The sequence below is a fragment of the Vidua chalybeata genome, chromosome 9 (assembly GCF_026979565.1).
Source record: "Vidua chalybeata isolate OUT-0048 chromosome 9, bVidCha1 merged haplotype, whole genome shotgun sequence".
Lineage (NCBI taxonomy): Eukaryota > Metazoa > Chordata > Aves > Passeriformes > Viduidae > Vidua > Vidua chalybeata.
Genome location: NC_071538.1, coordinates 10307217 through 10326467, shown reverse-complemented (window position 1 = coordinate 10326467; position 19251 = coordinate 10307217). Strand labels below are relative to the sequence as shown.

The 19251-nt window shown below is 41.0% G+C and overlaps 1 protein-coding gene across 1 annotated transcript; it reads left to right on the top strand.

Moving 5' to 3' along the window:
* Window positions 1–52: 52 nt before the first annotated feature.
* Window positions 53–19007, top strand: SHISAL2A (shisa like 2A). Its single transcript, XM_053950506.1, has 4 exons — window positions 53–398; window positions 8081–8220; window positions 14404–14481; window positions 18491–19007. The coding sequence occupies exons 1-3, from the start codon at window positions 217–219 to the stop codon at window positions 14433–14435; spliced, it is 354 nt and encodes a 117-aa protein (XP_053806481.1). The 5' UTR covers window positions 53–216; the 3' UTR covers window positions 14436–14481; window positions 18491–19007.
* Window positions 19008–19251: the final 244 nt, after the last annotated feature.

Sequence of the window (19251 nt, the reverse complement as noted above, 5' to 3'; positions counted from 1 at the left end):
CGGCTCCCGCCGCTCCCCGCCCTGTGGCGGCCCCGGGGCCAGTGGGCGCGGCGGTCCCTGCCGCCAGCGCAGCCCCCTGCCCGCCCGGCTCCGCCCGCCACAGCCGCCTCGCCTCGCCTCCCCTCGCCTCGCCTCCCCTCTCCTCCCGCCCGGGTGCCACCGAGCCGAGGCGCCGGCGGGCCGCGGGCGGGCAGCGGGCGGGCGGGCGGTCGCGCCATGAGCGCCGAGTGCAGCAGTTACCTCAACGCCGACAAGGTGCTGGTGAGCGGGTTCAGCTGCCCGCGGGCGGGCGGCGACGCCCGCGCCGTGTTCTGCTGCGGCTTCCAGGACGTCAAGTACTGCTGCGATGACCCCCACAGCTTCTTCCCCTACGAGCACAGCTACATGTGGTGGCTCAGGTAGGGGAGCGGCGGTGCCTGCCGGGGTAGAGGCTCCGGGCGGGAGACCCGTGGTCGCTCGAGCTCGGCTCGGGTGTGTGTTTGTGAGGTACTTGTGGTCGGGCACTTTCAGGCTGCCTTTGTCCCGCCGAGAGTAGCAGTAGAGTTGCATCTTCAGCCCAGAGAGACTTTTGCTCGTGCCAGGGTAGTTTCTGAAGGAAATAACTCGTGGTCTTGGTAAGGAAGCGCTGGGAAACGCCTCTGGCAGAGCACCCGGAGCATCTCCCGCCCTTCGGGCGTGAGGGGAGCGTCTGTCTCGGGGCCTGAGTGCGTAAGATGCTGCGTGCCATAAAGTTCCCAGTGACTTGAGCTACTTTTCCATGTAGGATAAAGCACTACGTAACTTTCCACTTGGAAAGGGCAGATAATGAGCCTGGTGCTCTCCCGGGATAGTGCAGGGATCCGTCTGGCTCTGTCTGGATCTCCAGCAGCGGCAGGGAGAGCTGCACTCAGCCAGCCCGGCTGCTTGCTGTGCCTGATTCCCCCCGGGCTCCACAGTATCCAGGCTGGCCGTGTCAGGATGTTAGTACACCTCTGCATGGGGCTTCCACTCTGTTTCTTACGGAGTTGTTATTATCCTTGATTTTGTAAAATCCCCTTCTGGGCTTGCTTATACCGTCTGCTTCTGCAACCCTGGTGGCAGCAGTCGCTACCTGCTGTTTGAATATAAATCCTTTTATCTGTTTTATACTGTTCCCTACTACTTTTCCTGAGTGCCCTCTAGTATTAGGATTGAGAGATTTGGTGCACAGCAATTGCAGGTTCAGTTTATTCACAGTGTTTAAAATATTCTGAGCATTTGGAGCATCTGTTTTCAGCTTTTCACCTTTCCAAACTGAACAGCTTTTGGATTATCCTTGAGGCAGATGCTAGGTCACGCTGATTGTTTTGGTTGCATCTCATCCATTCTGTTTTTCACTCCACAGGGCTGATCTTGGAGGTGCATAATCTAGAGCTAAATGCCCAAGGTGTAGGTGTGGCAAGACTCATAGAGTGGCCAAACGTTGCCTCCAGACTCGCTCTCGGTTCCATTTTGTTGGTGGCCAATGTGTTTATGTGTTTGTCTGCCGGTTCACATTGACACCACGATGTCAGTGAGCTCTCACTGAAGACTCTAAAACTTTTATAGAGTTCAGAACTGCCTGTTCTGAGTTTATTGCTATGTAGGCTTGGTTTTCTTCTTTATACATTACATTATGTACACTGAAACTCACGTACATCACTTTTGCCTGCTCACTCAGTTTTCTGTAAGTCTTGTAGCATTCCTTGCCCTCAGCATTGGATTGCTTGTAGGAGCTTAGTATCATCAGAAACTCAGATTTCCTTCTTCACCAGATGAAGATATTAATAAAAATTAGTCTCAGTGACATTTCTTTACACTGAAAAGAGACCACTTAAGCCTTGCCCTTTGCTTCTTATGTTTTTAAGCAGCCTTACATTTGTAGCAAAACCTTTCCCTAATCCTATAAAAAACAGGCTTTTTAACCCCACTTTCAGGGCAGGGCTTTGTCCAAAGGCTTTTTGAGACATTAACTCTGTCTGCTGGCTTCCTCTGTCCATGTGCCTATTGACACTTCATAGACTCCAGCAGGTTAACAAGGCAGTGTTTTCCCCTCATCCTAATGCTGATCCTTTCATTAAAGATTTTATGTCAGGAAGCTGCAAGTGCCAACCCTGTGGGGTGGGGCATGGTAATGAGATGATTTGGGGTAGAGGCTTTACCATCAAAGGACCTGTCCCTCATATTTGGGGAGGGTGAACTTGGGCATCCTAGCCAGGCTCAGATTCAGCACTCTGCAGCCAGACACCCTCAGCACCTCGGCCAGCAGCTCTGCAGTTCCACATGTGAATTCCCTCAGGGCTCTTGAGTTACTGCTGTCCAGTACTGTGGACAGTACTTACTATTTTAATTTATCTGATTTAATATTTAATGTATTATTATTTAAAATCTACTTTGTCTGGTGCAAAGAGTGGGTTGATTGTGAGGATCTCCCAGGCATCCACTGCTGTGACAGACACACAATTACTTGGCTTCTCTGATGTGAGAAGACATCTCCAAGTGGCCTTTTTTACACTTCTGCTATCAAATACCCATACTGTTTTAATGCTATATTTTTGTATAGCCTTTGACTGTTTCAATCACAGTAAACCTTTTCAAGATGGCAGAAAAACAGAAGGAATAAGTTAATATTGCATCACGACATCTCATCTGGATGTTGTAGTGAAAACTCTTAAAGCTTGATCTTTTCAAAAACTACATTCAAGAACTGAATCCCAGGAGTGGCTTTAATGAAAAAATACCTCTCTGAAAGCTCTCCCTTTAAAAAGATTTTGTAGGGTCTGAGAAGTGACTGCTTAGCCTTCTTCTAAGTCAGAAATTTGGGCCCAAACTTTGAAAATTAAGGATTTTTTTCATTCTTTCTACAGTAGCCCTAAGCTGCTAAAAGGACTAATGGAAATTGCTATTAGTGGAATTTTGGTTGTGCTTAACTTATGCCAGAAATGACTATATTCATTGTAGGAAATAGGTGAATAAATACAATTTACCTCTCTAAGCAAAGTTACTGAGTGGTTAGAATTGAACAACTTCCTATAAATGTTTTCAGTAACAAATAGAATAATTTTTAGTTATTAACACACTAGAAACACTATAGTATTACATCATTTTGAAAACTATACATTTTCACATGACAGTTCAATTAGTAGTTTAAAGAAAACATAAAAATAACATTTTCTGGCCTCTCAGAATGTTTTGGTGATCACTAGACTTTTACTGATATTGGTTGGTAACAGCCATATGATAAAATAATCCTCAAAATGCTTCTTTCAGCCTTTGAGAACACACTTTTAAGACTTGAAACCCTTAAGATTTAAAACCAAACAAGAGTTAGGCAAACCAGTCAAGGTAAGTCTGGAGATGGAAGGGAAAGGACAAGGAGACTCTGATGGGGGAACTGTTTTAGGTTTTGCTGTACTCCAGAACTTGGGGGTTCTTTTCCCAAATCTTCATTTGCTTGACTCCCCCCACATATTCGAAAGCAGTGACCACTACAAGTGGTTGGTGGTATCTCAGGGATTACTTCACTTTGGTGGCACACCAGGTAGAATTTAGGAAACTCTTGCACATTTCACTTGTGTTTCCCTGCTGTGGGAGGGACATGGCCAGACCCTTTGGCATCCAGCTCTGATGGAAGCAGTTCATGTGGAAGCCAGCAGCCTTGGCAACCCAAAGCAATAGTTTTTGCAGGCCTAGGCTCTTCTTTTTTCTTGCCAAATCTCTACTGCCTGTACTATGTTTATAACTAGACACTGCCCTATCCCTTAGCAACATGGAATCCTCTTTTCCCCTCCCACTTCTGCAAAAAACTGCAATATTTGACAACATCCTAACACCTGCTGTACTGGGAGCTGCTGGACTATCATGGATAATAGACTATTGAGCAAATCTGACACATTTCACATTTTCTGTGGAATTTATTATATACAATTAATAATATTATTTTCTGTATGTAATTAATAATACTATTAATTTCTGACATACTTTTTTTGCTGGTATTTAAAATAAAATAATACAGGTTTTTTGTTGTTGTTGTTGTTTTTTTATCATAGATCTTGAAAGACTTATTTCCTCAAAGAAGAGGGAAGGATGCATTTTGCTGTCTCTTACAGTTGTCAGGAGCCCATGGAACAGGAAAGGCAACATTAGGAAAAGGCAGAATTCATCAGAAGGTTATTCAGCTTTTGAATCCATAAAACACAGATGCTATAAAACACCAGTGAGCCAAACACTGAGCAGCTCAGCCTCCAGAGCAGTGTGCTGTGCATGCACATGCAGTTATCACATCTGCTTTACCTCCCAAGCTGAGTGGAAGGGGAGAAATGCTGAACATGTGGTATTTGTACTGAACTGCAGCAGTCAGCCTTTTTGTTTCTCTTTGTTCTAAAATATTTTATGCTTATTTTTGTCACTCTTCTATGAAGTCTTATTTTTATAATGGCTTCTTTCAGTATCAAATAGAATTCTAATATCCATTCCAAAGCTGTATCTTTTAAGTTGCATGTAATAATACATATTTGATTAAAATTCTGTCAAGCCATGTATAAGTTTTACTCAAAATGCCTTCTTAATTAATACCCATAGAGCCATGGTGGCCTAATACTGAGGCCCAGCTTTGCTTGGCTGTACCAACCTCCAGGCATCTGTTTTGTCTTTCCAAAATAGCAAGTCTTTTGTTCCTCTATGCCCATTCTTCCAGTCTCTCGAGAATATTTATCTGTGTGTTTTGCAAATACTATGAACGACACGTCACTGCAACAATGGCATTGAGAACATTTGATTTACTTGGATCTGGGTGACTCATGAGCTTCCTTTTAGTCTATCAGTGGGCAATACTGCCTGTGCTTAGCCAATATTTAAATTTTCCCTGGCTTTTGATGGTGTGGATGGACTAATTTTATGAACTAAAAATAACTGTAGATGTGTGATGCTGAGCATCCACTGACAGACAAGTCGATGGACCCACTCAGCAGCTCTCTGGACACAGCCTGGGGATCCCTGGGGAGACTGCTGGCAGAGTGGAGCCTCTCTGCTGAGTGAAGCCTTTGGCTGTGCTGCAGGCCTGGATGTAGCACTCAAGTGTAACAGCAGTGGAATGTGTGGTATGGCTCTATGTGGAAAATAACGTGGGAGAGTTCTGTTTGGATCTCCTACCAAATGTAACATAGCTCATGTCAGGGTTACCCCATGGCCTTTACTGCCCTCTTTATGCCAGATCATTGCTTTGGGATTGAGCGGGTTGTTAATTCAGGAGGTTTTGCTCACTAATGAGGTCACAGCTATGTGCAAGAGGCACATTTTAGTTTGCTTGTTTAGTGTCTCTGCTGTCAGAAGACTGATCTCCAAGACACACCCTGAGACCTATAGACTGTTACCACGTGACTGCTGGGTGGCCTTCAGACAGTGTTTAAAGAATGGAAGGTGGCAAAATGCTTTTAGCAAGGGCTTTTTAAAGCAGATATGCAGCACCATGGTAATTGCTGTAGAATCCAGAGGAGGTGCTGCAAGATTGTCTTTATTTTCAGAGGAGTGTAATTGTTAAAGTGGTCAGCGATCATAGTTATTTGGTATTTTGTTTTTGATAACAACTTTAACTAGTAAAGAATGAAAGAAAATATTGTGTTCTGGTTAAGAAACATCAGTACTCAGAGCTGTGGAAGACATATTAAATTTCTCTGAATTAGATAAATTAAGAAACAACCCTCCATCCCCAAACTTTAACCAAAATTAATCTTATAGAACTTAATTATACCTTCTCTGTGGGTTGATGGCTTCAGCAGTTTGAGAACAATCTGGTATGAAAACATTGTATGTTTAAAAAGAGTAAGTACAAATTGTCCTGATTCCTGATTCATTCAGGAAGTAGAATCAGAGTATCTGATTTTGTGAGGCTGGTGAGATCTTCTCATGTTGCTGCTGGAGCATGATAAACATTTCTTGTAGCACATAACCTATGATGAGTCTTTGACCTGGAGAGTTCCTCAGATTTTTCTTGCCTTTTCCTTTTGTAACTCCAAAAGCATCTTTCACAAGTTGTGTAGTGATACTGAAAATACACTGTGCTCTGCAATACACAACTGTATTGTTCATGTCATCTTCTACAACTGCATGGAGGAGAGCTACAACCAAGAAGTAACAGATGTCTGAATAGAAATATGTATAATCATTAATATGTATTTGATCTATTTGGCTTTAGGGCAGCTGACTCTGCTTAATGTTTAGATAATGGTGAGCAACCTTCTTAGTCCTGCACTGTGGACTGAAACTTAAATGGAATCTTACAATAAAGCTTGTACTGTCATGACAAAAAAGCACAAATAACTATTTCTGAAGAGCCTTAATTGTTTCACATGGTTCTGTGGCTATTCAGCCTTCTGTAATGTGTATTTCTTCTATTTTGTCTATTTGGGTCAAGGTGTTCCAAGTGAAAATGCAAAATAAGACCAGAACCCAGGTGAGATCTCTGAGTGTAGGTCATATTCAGATTCCATAGTAAGCAGAATATTACTTGCCTGCAAATTTTGTTTGAGCCAAAAAACAGTAAGGAAAAATTTGCTTAATATGTACTTATATGCAAAAACACGTAAGGATATCCTATTTAATGCAGATGATAAATACCATGAAAAATCTTCAGAAGAGTAAAGCTGTTCTTTGCAGAACCATTTTGCTGATAACAAATTATTTTAGCTGTACATGGAGCTAAATGTTGCCCAAACTTCATTACTGAATCTGACCAGTAACTAATGAAAACCTCATGTGAAAATCATAGCAATATCTGCTGTTTTCATCCTGCTGATTTTAAGAATTTCTCCTGTGGACACATCTGTGTGCTGGTGCTGTGGGAGCTGGTAGAGAAGCTTTGCAGTATCTTGAATGTAAAATTCATAAAAACATCCCAAGGCACAATTCTTCTCATCTTCCTGCAAGGCCACAGTAGAGTTGACTTCTCCCTGAGAGCAGTGATATATAAAGGCATTTCTATGACTAGAGTCAGGAACCTGTAGAATTCAAGACATTAATCTCTCTTCTGTCCTTTTGATGTCTGTCAAAATTGTAAATATACCAGAGCAGTAATATAGGATTCTCAGTCCTCAGACTCCTCATCTGTGACCAAAAGGCTGCTGTTTAATTTCACCAGAATTCAGGATCTTTGTCATGAACTGTAGAATAGAGGACTGGAACACGGAAGGCATCAAATGGCCCAGGAGAGTGTAGGAAATGATAGCTAGATTGTATTATATTGGGTCTTTTATCTCATCATGAGAATTTTATGTTAGGAAAAGACTTGAAAATAAGGGTTGGAAATCAGGAGAGATTTCTGTATATACATATACTGTCTCATTGTATGCCTATGGGAGATGTATAAAGTAGCTTTTATTCTGCAGGATAGCACCTTGATAAAATCTACGTATAGTACTGTATGTTTGGCCTCCAGAATAATTAATTCCTGCTTCTTTGATGCCTTTGATATTTTGAGTAAACTAATTCAGCTTTAGTTTTCCTTTTACTGTGACAAAGATCATGAGAGAATTTCTCCAGTCTTGACTGGAGATTTATTTCATTAATGCAAAGGCACAACAGTGATCACAGTACTCCACCCTACTCTGCAGAGCTGCTAACAGAATTGAATAACATAGATTGCATGTTTTTTTTATACTATACAAATGGCATTTCAGACTGAAAATACAGCTTTAAGAGTCATGTTGTTTGAGCTGCCTGGAACCCTAGAATCCCTCTCTGTGTGTGCACTGAAGAACTTCTTGATCTTACTGATACCAGCTACTGCATGAAGTTATTTCTGATTTTCATAAATACACTTTAAGGCAGACTCAGGAGTAATATGCATGAAATGGTCACTGAGGGCCAGATGTTCAGCTGCTGTGTAATGACATTGACCCTTCTGAGGGCAGTGAAATAACTGCAGTTTATGCAATTGAAGTATTGAGCTCTAAACTTTGGTTTACAGTAAAATACACAATTACTCCCATGCCTGAGTACAAGTAAACTCCAGACATCATCTTGAACATTGCTTTAATGTCCTCTAGTCTGTTTGTACACTTAACTTTTTTTGTTTTTTCTCTCTTAGTGTTGGAGCACTCGTGGGCCTGTCAATAGCAGCAGTGGTCCTCTTTGCTTTTATCATCACTGTGTGTGTTCTCTGTTATTTGTTTATCAGCACCAAGCCACGCAGCAAACTTGATACTGGTTTGAGCCTACAGACAGCAGGTAAGACCAGTTGTTATTGATGTGCTTTATCACCTGCAGGGGAAAAGCCTTCCTCTGTCTTTAAATGGATGTGGAGGAATCCAACAGTGTGTGTTTTCTTTCTGATGGGAATGTCAAGATGTAATCAAGCTGTCCTGCTGTATGCCTGCTCTGTGAAATCTGTACCAAATTCAAAACATTTAGCAGGAGCTTAGTAGTAGGAAGAATGTAGAAGGTTGCAATACTGAGTGAGGGTAAATTAGCCCCTTTATCAGGTAGAGACTTATTGACTTAGTTGCTCTGGATTTCCTGTCAAGAGTACATAAACATATAGTAGTGATTCATTCTAGGAATAAGAATTTCAGGAGAGATTTTAAGTGTATTTTCTTGTGACAGAGAGAGGTCATTCTTTTTTTTTTTTTTTTCCCCAATTCTTTCTGACATAGGATCCAGACTTTGAAATCTAAAACTCTTTGTTTCAGTAGCAGTAAGTCCATGCCTTTGTGCCCAGACTGTGTTGGCAAGATGCCTGCAGGAACAGTGCATGTAGTCTGCACTAACCCACTCACATGGGAAAATTGCTGCTGCTGCTCCAGTTCACTACATTTGTGAAATCTGACTGCAGGTCTCCTTGGCAAGATGGGGTGTGATAAATTTCACCCTTTGTCTTGGACTTTCTAAATATTTAAATGATCTGCTTCAGCAATTCAACCAGTAAAGTTATAGGAAATAAAAGGAATGTTGTACTTATGTAGGTATTCAACAAGTTGAAAAAGGGGGATAATTAAAGGAAAAAAGTCCCCTCAGCTCAAATGTTCTCTTTACTTGTTATTTTAAAATACTTCTATACCTGCATGGCAGTAAATGACCATTGAGTTACTGTAATTATAGCCTATTATAGAGCAGTAAGAGAGAGAGAGTGTCTAGTTAGCACAGTCCACTTCATATCAAGCTTCCTATGTCTAATTTTGTTCTCCAGAGAATGCAGGCTTTGGTTTAAAAGTGATTCATAGAGCTGTCAGAACCGCACAGCCTCCCTTTGTAGTTGCATGAAGTGAACAAGCTGCCAAAGTCACACATTGAGCAAACTGCTACTAATCTGCAAATTGAAAACTTCACACTTGTCCTGGAATGAAAGTGGAATTAAGACCTGCTAGCTAGAACAGCCTAAATAAACTCCTGGATGGGATGAACAAAATGCTCTCGTGCTCTACTACAAGACAGTTGTGTCTTGATTACAAACTGGCATTATGTTTTTGAACGTGTTGCCATTTAACTTCTTTCCTCAGGTTATCCTGCTATGGCACCAGCTCTTAATCCATTGCCAGGACAGCAGTGCAGTATTTCTCATGCCTTTTATTTTTGTGCCAGACATGTTTGGCACGTGGGGAGCTGGGAAGGAGGCAGGTGCTACTGCACCACTGCTGCCAAGCAATTCCATCTTTCTGTACGGACACGAACCCTGCTGCAAACCCACCTCCTGCTTGGGTGGCAAAGGTTGTTCCTCTCTTCCTGTCATGAGGTGAACAGCATCCCACTAATGACCCAGCATTCATGTAGGCATTCCAAGCCACAATTCCAAATTTTACGAGGCTGGGAAGCTGAGGGATCTTTCCTTTTTCCCAGCCATCTTCTCTGTGGTTTGGAGCTTTGCTTGGACAAAATTCCTTTGTATTTAAACACGGTTTTGACTGATCTCATCCTGTGTTTTTCACTTTTATTATTCTGCTTCTTTGGCTGCTTCAAATAACTACTATTTCACATCCAAATTCTCATAGCTTGGCTGTTGGTGAGGTGGGTTGCTGGAAATTGAAAGCCAGTTGCTTTGCCAAGGTTGAGAGATCTTTGGAAATATTTTAGGATTTCACTGACAAGCCTGAGTGCTTGCCTTCACCATACTTGGGTTTCTTTTGCATGGAAGTCATGCAAGAGCTGAGTGCCGGACAAGATGGCTGGTTAGCTGCTTGCAGCTCTGGGGAAAATAAAAGCAGCCTCTCTCCTCATCTTTCCATTCTTCTGAGAGTGCAGGATAACTGTACATAAGCAATGAAAACAAATTTAAAAATTAAAACAGTTTTTAGATGCTTCAGAAAGCTGCAGGCCTGAGGGCCGTGAGTTCTAAGTATGAACTCAGTTCAACACAGCCTTTTCTGAACTAGCATAATTTTGTCTTTAGATGAAGGCTGTGTCACACTTTAGTTGTTGTGCAACATTGCATCCCTGGAGCACTCATAGAGCATTCATTTTTGAAAGCAATATTTTTTATTATATTCAATTTCACCCATAATACATCAGCTCAGTTGGAGTTTCATATCTCATTAAATGTACAATTGGTTATTTTATGCCTTTCCTATCTCACATAATAGCAAAAGTTGGTCATTCTTCTTGGGCTCATCCTAGATCTCCTAAATACAGAAGTGGAGTTGTTGAATTTTTACAGAAATAATTTCCAGGTCGGTGATAAATCTAACAATAAACTGAATATGAAGCCCTTTATTAAGTTTCTGATTCTACAAAAGGCATATCAACTGGAATTTGCTTCTGTTTAGCCTTAAACAAATGGTCTTCCATAGCATCAGCACTGAGTATTACAGATTGGGTTCTTGAGTTAGCTAAGGATGTTTTAGCCCTAGCAAAAATTTATATTTTAATCTGAGCATGGAACTTCAGAAAAAAATGAGCTCAGCCACTGGTATAGACAAGGAAGAACTACTGAAATGTTACTGGAGTTAGACATTTCTATTTGTAGAGTGCAGAGTTGATCCATAATATGCAAGACAGTATGTGCAGGCAGACACATATAAATTAAGATCCTGCTTTTCAGTTGCTCGTTAAGCTCTTTCCAAGAGAAAGTATTTTTCATTGAACCCATTGTAGATGTTTTTGTTTCTCCCATTTGAAGGCTGGAGACCTGTAACAGTGGTAAAAGAAGGCCTCAAAGAAATCCAAGCCCTGAATATGCAAACATGATGTACTTATTCAAGTTGAAAGGGAATTTTGTCATGTGCTTTGTTCTTCTTTTAACAAAAACCTTCTCTTTTTGCAAAAGGTTTATCCCTTTCAAAATGTGGGAGCTAGGAAGTCACAGGATTTTAAGTGTTTTGTTAAGGCTGAATGAATAATGCTGGAACATCCCCACAGTGCAAGATGAGGAGGACTGAGTAAATATCGCATAATTGTCAGGATGGGAGTTGTAATTAGGCAGAAAAGGGGAAATCCAGAGGCACACTTTGACTCTGGGAAAGGTGCACATACACTTGCCTTGACCAGGCAGCTGATGGGAGAGCAGTGATCATCTCAGCTGGCCCCTGAGAACGGGCTTTGCCATCAGAGATATAAAAGATGGAGAAAGCCTCTCCACCTTGGTGACCCAAACAGTTTTTGAACACATTTTCTGAGTTGTCCTGGTGTTTCTGCCAGATCTGGTAAGACCTTTGAGAAGAAGTGTTCCATGCCACTGCAAAGCATGAATAGCAAATTACATTTTATGATGGTAACTAATACTTTTTCCTTAAAACTTAGCACAGGAAGACCTCTGTAAATGTGTTCAGAGTCAGACAGCAAGGACCTTTGGGTTGGAGTGTGAAAGAATTGTGGCCTTGTAAATTAATCATAAGTTCTAGGGAAGATGTGCATTAATAGAAGTTATTAATTCCTTGTTCTTGCAAAGCAGTGACATCATAATATGCAAAAGTTCATAACAAGGAAAAACACAGCTTGAAAAATAGCCAGATGATTTTTCTGTCCCTATTTCTCTCCTTAATTAAAGATTCCTCATGGGGAATTATTCACATATATGAAATATTCAGGTATTTTGTTGAAAAAGCACGAAACTCTCGCACATTGTCCTTCTTAGCTCAGTACAATTATCTGACTATTGGTTGTGAAAGCAGATAGCTGTTGTCTGAACTCAGATGCACTGCTTGGCCTTTGGAGAGTACATTCATAATTTTGCCTTCTAGGTTTAGGAGTAATTTCAACTGTATGGTGTTCTTGTAGCTGGCTTTAAATTTCCCCAGTTAGCCTACTTTTATCTTTGCCAGTCATCTACCTCAGATTTCTGTATGGGAAAAATCATCCAAATGGGCTCAACTGTTTAAAAATAACACCTTTTTTTTTTTTTTTTTTTTTTTTTAAGGAAATGAATAAATTTTCCATTTTGAAGCTGGGAATTCAAATTTAGTGGAAGGGTACATCACTAGAAAAGATTAAATTTTGAAATGTCTTTATTGGACTCCGTAGCTTTTAAATTTCCCAGACTTTCTTGTAGCAGTGAGATTTTTGCAGCTCATTAGGAAACAGGTTTTTTACTGCAAATATACCCATAGCTGCTGTAGGCTTCAAAAATAAAGTGCCTTCCTCTGTAACTGATAAGAATTATTTTTTCTTCTTTTCGGGTTTGTTTTTTTCCCAGCTGAAATAACTCAGTTGTTTTCAACTAAGATCTTAGCTTGAATACTATTGTGCAGATTTTTTAAATGCTAAACTATCAAATCCCATTTTTACATTTTTGAAATCAAATTGCAGGTTTTTTCAATTCAAATAAAATAAAATGCAGCTTTCAAAACACTTCAGTAACAAATAATTCCCTTTTCCCAATCTGCTTTGCTTCATTTTCTTATTAAATTAAAATATTAGCATTCTCAACTTTTTACCCCTTTTTGGATATAGGGAATCTGTTTTTAAATTCCTTCCTCACACACTGGCTTGGAGAAAAGTACCCTGCCCAGTTAAGTTTATCTTTTCTGTCTCTTTGTGTTGGCCCACACTTGGGAAAATGGAAAATGAGGTCAAAGACAGTATTGAACTGAAGGGTAATGGGAAATACAGGGTGGCCTGGGAGGAAGATTGATGAGTTCCATAAGGAGAATTAGATGACAGGATAAAGCAGGGAGAGGCTTTGAAGCTGGCAGATAAAGGAAAAAAATGCAAGGAGCTGAATGCTCCTGGGAGCTTTTGGAAGAGGGATGGGACTGATGGAGCTGGGAGCAGCAGAGCAGGGAGGCAGCGATGCTGAAGGGGATGGAGAAGGTCCTGGGGGCCTGGAAGTGGAGCAGTGGCTGTGGGTGGGCTGGGGAGCAGAAGCCTGGTGCTTGGGGAGAGAGATGGAGAGAGAGCCTGGCAGAGGGGGAATCATGTACAGGGTTGAGATTTAGGGCAGAGAAAAGGGAGGAGAGACTCCAAATATGGCTTGTTATTCATGGATCTGGGGACTATCATGGGAAGCATAGTAGCAGAAAATAAGGACTGGAAACAGAATGAGGAAAGTGGGAAGGGAATGAAGGAACCAATATCAGGTAAGAAAGAAAATAAAGTTGAAAGTGCATTTAGGAAAGTCTTTTCATCTAGAACTTTGTTTTCTCAGCTGTCAGCAGGGATCAGTGGAAACTGGCAGAGTATCTCAATCCTCCCTTCCTGCAGTGATCCACTGGAGGCTGCCTTTGCTTTAGTTGCTCTGGTCAGTAGGGCAAACTCAAGTTATCTGCACTGAATCAAAAGGCTCCTGCCCTTCTGCTCCAAGCAGGTGTCTGTATCAGTTAGCTGGTGGAATTTTTACTATTACTTACATTAACCTATGAAGTTGTGCTATGAAAAACCATATTCAAATGCTACTAAGCTTCAAAACCAAACACTCAAAAGATGGGAGATGCCAGAACTAAAGATTTTGTGGGAAATTGGTAAAATGCTTAACTAAAAATTGTTTTATGTGCTCCTGTCATCACATTAATCTTTCAATAAAACTTGGGTAACACTTGCAAAGAAATATTATGAGCCTCCCTACACACACTCAAAGCTTTGGGGTCACTGGATGAAGGTGCACTGAAAGCAACAGTGACTGATTATGTTTGGATAGGGATGAAAGTTTGAGATTTATCGTCTGTTTTCTTGAATAAGGGAAATTTTTAATGCAATTTCTTTCAGGAGACTTTCTGATTTCCTGCTACAGGCCCAGTGCTGCTTCCTTAAACTGCTCTTCACTTTGATGTTTATTCCTTTTTAACACAAGTAAGTTAATAATTGCAGCCTCCCTAAGGGCCAGGAATGCAAAGTGGGATGGATTCGATCCGTCTCATCCTCTAAAAATTGCAGAAGATTCCAGAAACTGTGGTTTTTCTAGTGCAGTGAGCATATCTATGTATTACTGCTTGCAACTGATGGAAGAATAATGCTCTTAATTCTTCTAAAAATGCCCTTGTTTTACAGACAGTGAGGCCAGAGGGAGTTCGATATGCTAAAGACAGAGGCATTGAATGGATTCTACCAATGTTATGAAGAAAAAAGGTACCATGAGAACATTCTATCTTATTCTGTTGTATTTGTATACTCTCTACTCTGTTTTACATGGATTTTATAAAGTAATACTTTATGTGGGTTTTAACTTTTTGAAAAGCACTAGCAAACTGTCTCTGGCTGATTTATTTATACACTGCCCTGATGCTGTCCTTGCACAGGGATGTATCTGCAGAGACTTGGACAGAGTCCTTCCCCAGACAAATCTCTTCCAGATTTACTGGCACTGAATACTCCATCATGGTTATGTGCCAGACAAGATTATATTCCCTTATGCTGTTATTGTCCTTTCTCTGAGCTGTCCTGGGTGCACCAGAGCTTACTAAGGAGGCAGACACTGTAACTTATTCAAAAGAATTTCTTTAGTGATGAATTGCCAGAAAGGCTCCTGTATGACAAAGGGTGAAAGCAATGAAGTTTCTAGTGGGCAGTTTAGTCTTCCATTTCTTCCTGGGGATGCAGGAATCAGTACCAGGTAAATTCTGCTACAGAACTGGCAAGGGTTATCTTGCAAGAAAGTTATTTTTATGCTGAAATCATGTGTAAAGGTCAAACTGCCTATGGCACAGACCATGCAGAATAGTGTTTAAAATGTACCCCAGTACAGATGAATTGCACTTCAGACTTAAGAGGACTTTATGAATAATGCAAAGGACTTCAGATGGCATGAAACATGCATTTTACTTTCTGCAGGGGGTGAAAGCTCATGGCTCAACAGCCACAGAATGTGAGAATAGCTGCAGATCAGCAATGTCTAGCACAAGAAAAATAAGTGGTCCTGTTTGCTCAGCAGTTGTTTTCAGATGAGCAGGAAAGTAAATGAGTCAAGACTTCCCTGTTTCACTTGTGTCCTTAAAAAAAGCCACACTATGCATCCCAAGTGCAAATGCATCTTTCTCAAAGCTCTTTATCGGCATAACAAGTTGATTTTGGCTCCTTGTCCTTATAAAAATACTGAAGTGTAACAAAACTAATTTCAAAACTCCTAACCACCTCCACATATTTTTTTTCTTGCTGTTGCAAATGAAATGGCTTGTGGGAGAAAAATGCCATGGAAAGACTAAAATGGATGCTGCAGTCAGAAAGCCGTCTGTAGTGAGAAAATCCAAAAATATCCGAGGCAGGCACCAAGTACTGAGATGAGCTGAGCTCTGTGAATGTGGTATTGCTTTTTGAAGGCCATGAGCCTCTCATTTCCTCATGCTTCTCATTGCCTGCTTTTCTGTCGTGGTAGAGAGGCTGATGTTTATAGGGTGCCTGCTAACCCACTGTTGCTTACAGGGAGAGAATTGAGAGAGAGTGCAAAGGACTTGGGTAGGGTTTGAACGCATGCATTATATAAAGACCAAAAAATCTGGAAGCTTTTTTTGTGGATGAATTACCCAACTTTTTTTTTTTTTTGTTGCCAAAATGAGGCTGGCATTGTGATGAAGACTAAAAATACTTGAGATCTCATTTGGAACTAAATCCAGGAAAACTATGTCTTTAGCCTGTGAGCCTTTTTGCTTCCTGATTCAGAATAGAAAAGGAGGCAAGGATCTTTTCTGAACTTCAACACATAATATGGCTAAGTGTTGGTAGAAATTCCAGGTCTCTCATTGGTTTTTGTCTCCTGCTTTTTACATGTGTATGCTGCAGATTTCATACCCACACCTGTCATGGGGAGCCAGTTCACAGTGCAGCATTAAGCCAGAAAGTCCATCAGTGGCTACAAATTTCTACTGCCGGGAGAAAGCTACAGGTGCCAATTAGATTTCCTTTAGCAGGCATATTTCTTCTGCCAAATTCACTGAGTTTTAATTAGGAACAGGACCCCTTGTGCCTAGTGTAGTTCAGCATACAATTCAAGCTTGTTTGCTTGCTCTTTTCCAGCAAAAGGGCACACACAGCTCTTAGCTTTACAAAGGGAAAGGAGAGGAGCTAGGCAGATAAAGTCATTGCTTCTAACTTAGAGTGATAATACATTAAATTATTAAGTACTTGAGCTATGCACAAGAAAAATCTGACACAGATTTTGTAAAGACAGATCATGACAAATCAATCTAATTTCTCTCTTTGTCAAGGTAATTTTGCCTATCAGGTAAGTGGGAACAAGTGGCTATGATTAGAGATTGTTATGAAATGCAGTCAAAGAGAAATTTTCAGTGACTCATTCTCAAGCGCATTTTTGGAGGGAAGAAGGATGTTTTGGGAAGTGTCTGGCACATTATCCCAGATAAGTAGTAAGAGCTTGGCTGAAGGACTAAAGAGCACATGAATAAAATTTTTGAATGATACTGCTCTGAGAAGGGTTGCAAGACTCTGGGGCTAAAACAACCTTTCAGAATTATCTCTGTGCCCTTGAGAAATGTTCTGAAGTAAAAAGAAAGTGAAATAGAATAAAAATCAAGGTACTGTAGTTAAAAAGGAGAAACCAAATCCTCAAGTATAATTAAAGAAGCTGACTAAATAGTAAAGAAATGCTTTCTAATGTCCAGTCAAAACCTCCCCTAGTGCAACTTTGAACCATTCCCAGGCATCCTTTCACTGGATACCAGGGAGAAGAGATCAGAGAATCACAGCATGGTTTGGGCTGGAAGGGACCTTCAGGATGATCTAGTTCCAATCCTGCTCTCATGGGCAGGGCTACCTTCCAGTAGACCAGGTTGCTCAGAGCTCCATCCCACCTTGCCTTGAACACTTCCAGGAATGGGGCATCCACAGCTTCTCCAGGCAACCTGTGCCAGGGCCACCATTCTCCCCACAATCCCTTCCTCAGGAAGCTGGACAGAGCAGTGAAGTCACCCCTCAGCTCCTTGTCCCTGAACTAGACAAGCCCAAAGTCCTTAGGCACTGCTCATGGGACACTCCTTCCACGTGTCCTTCCAGCCCTTTCTCCAGCTTTGTTGGTCTCTTCTGGATGCTTTTGAGTACCTTAACATTCTTCTTAAATTGTGGAACCCAGAACCACACTCCGTATTCACAGTGAGACTGCACCAAGGTTCAATACAGCAGGATAATCCCCTCTTCTGAGCAGCTGGTTATTTATCTGATGCACCCCAGGATGGGGTTTGCCTCCTCAGCTGCCACTGCTGGGGAAGGGTACAAATCTAATTTTACATGTATGTCTCAGGTTTTCAATTAAGCTCTTCAGGAATGTGCAACCATCCTCAGAGTCTTCAGCAGAAAATAATCTAGAATCCACAAAATGTATCACTGATAATTCAGATGAGCAGCATTCCTCTCAGTGAACCAGAACTGAACCAGTTCTTTGCTGGTTAGGATGCTCTTGCTGCTAGTTGCCATCTGCCTTGAGTCCAAGATTTCATGCTTCAGAACTTCTGTCAGTACCTGAGTTAGCTGAAATTGTCCAGCCAGACTTTAGTGCGTGTCCATTTTTTTTGCATATCCAGACAAGCATTTGCTTCTAAACCCATCTGTACCAACAGCTGTTGTGTTTTCCCTCAGAATCAATCCTGCTTTAATGAGCAGTAGAGCAATTTATTTGTATAGAAATTCCTCAAGTGTAGTTTGGAATATGTTCTGGTGTCTTTCAGGATTAAAGGCACACATTGCGAGTATGTCTATCATTAAAAAGAAATTAAATGAATGGTTTGCTGTAGATATTAGTAGTGCATTTTCCAAGAAGCACTGCATAGAAATGTTAGATGAATGACTGTCTTTATCTACAAAACTTTTTTTGTTTTGTTTCAGCACCACTGTGTGTGGGCTTTTATCACATGCAAGGGGAAGTTCTCACTTGCCCAGCAGAGGAGCAGGAGCAGAGCTACCCATCCACAAACACCCCCAGAGGAGGCACTTAGTGTTTCATAGCTCTAGTAATGCCCTTTATGGGTGCTGTTCTTCACCTGATAAAGGTTAGGAAAATAATGAAGTACTTGGAAAGAAGTATCTGTGCCAGTGAAATGGATTGAGCTGTGTGGTTTGTTCTGGATTTTTTTGTAGGAAAAAATTCTTCCCCTGTTCAGTCTAACTCGTAACTGTTACTGGTATTTTGCAGATACAGGGCTGCATCCCTAACAAAACCTCCACCAAAACAAGCTGTTGACAGAGCCAAGTGACTTCAAGACACTTCCTAAGCCACAAGGATGGACTGTGACTGTAAGCCACGAGAACCTGACTCACTCTTCCAGAGGTGTTTCCTGGCTCTTACAACCACTGTTGATAACCAGAGGCCAATCTGAAGCTGTGCCAGGCTGTGTTTGTGTATGGTTGCTATACAGAGAAGTTGTGTGTTTTGATTTACACGTCAACTACTGCTGTTCAGTCATTTTCACACAAGTTGTCTCTACCCTGTGCAATTTCAGTGAGATAACACAGTTGTCAAGCAGAGCAGAATTTGGCACACCATGTTGACCAAGCTTTATTTTAAGCTTTCCCCATGTACCATCCCCATGTACAAGTGTGGTGTCTTTATGTCATGAACATGGTTGTCTTTAGCCAAATGTGACTGTTCAGTGCACACACCAACGTGAATGTAGTACCTCAATAAAATCTGGTATTTGTGTTGTATTTTTCTTAATTTATCATTTCCCCTCACCTTTGTTTCCTCTGAAGATTCTTGTGAATCTTGAAATTATTTTGATGGGAGAATTTTCTAACAAAAGGTGAAGTTAATAAAGAATAAATTTTTGTAGGGAAGTTAAGATTTTAACAGCTGTTTTCACTGGCATTGGTATACACTGAAATGAATTGAAATAAACATCCACAATTGTTTTGCAGATTCTACATCAAAACATGTTGGAATATTTCTTGGGAAGC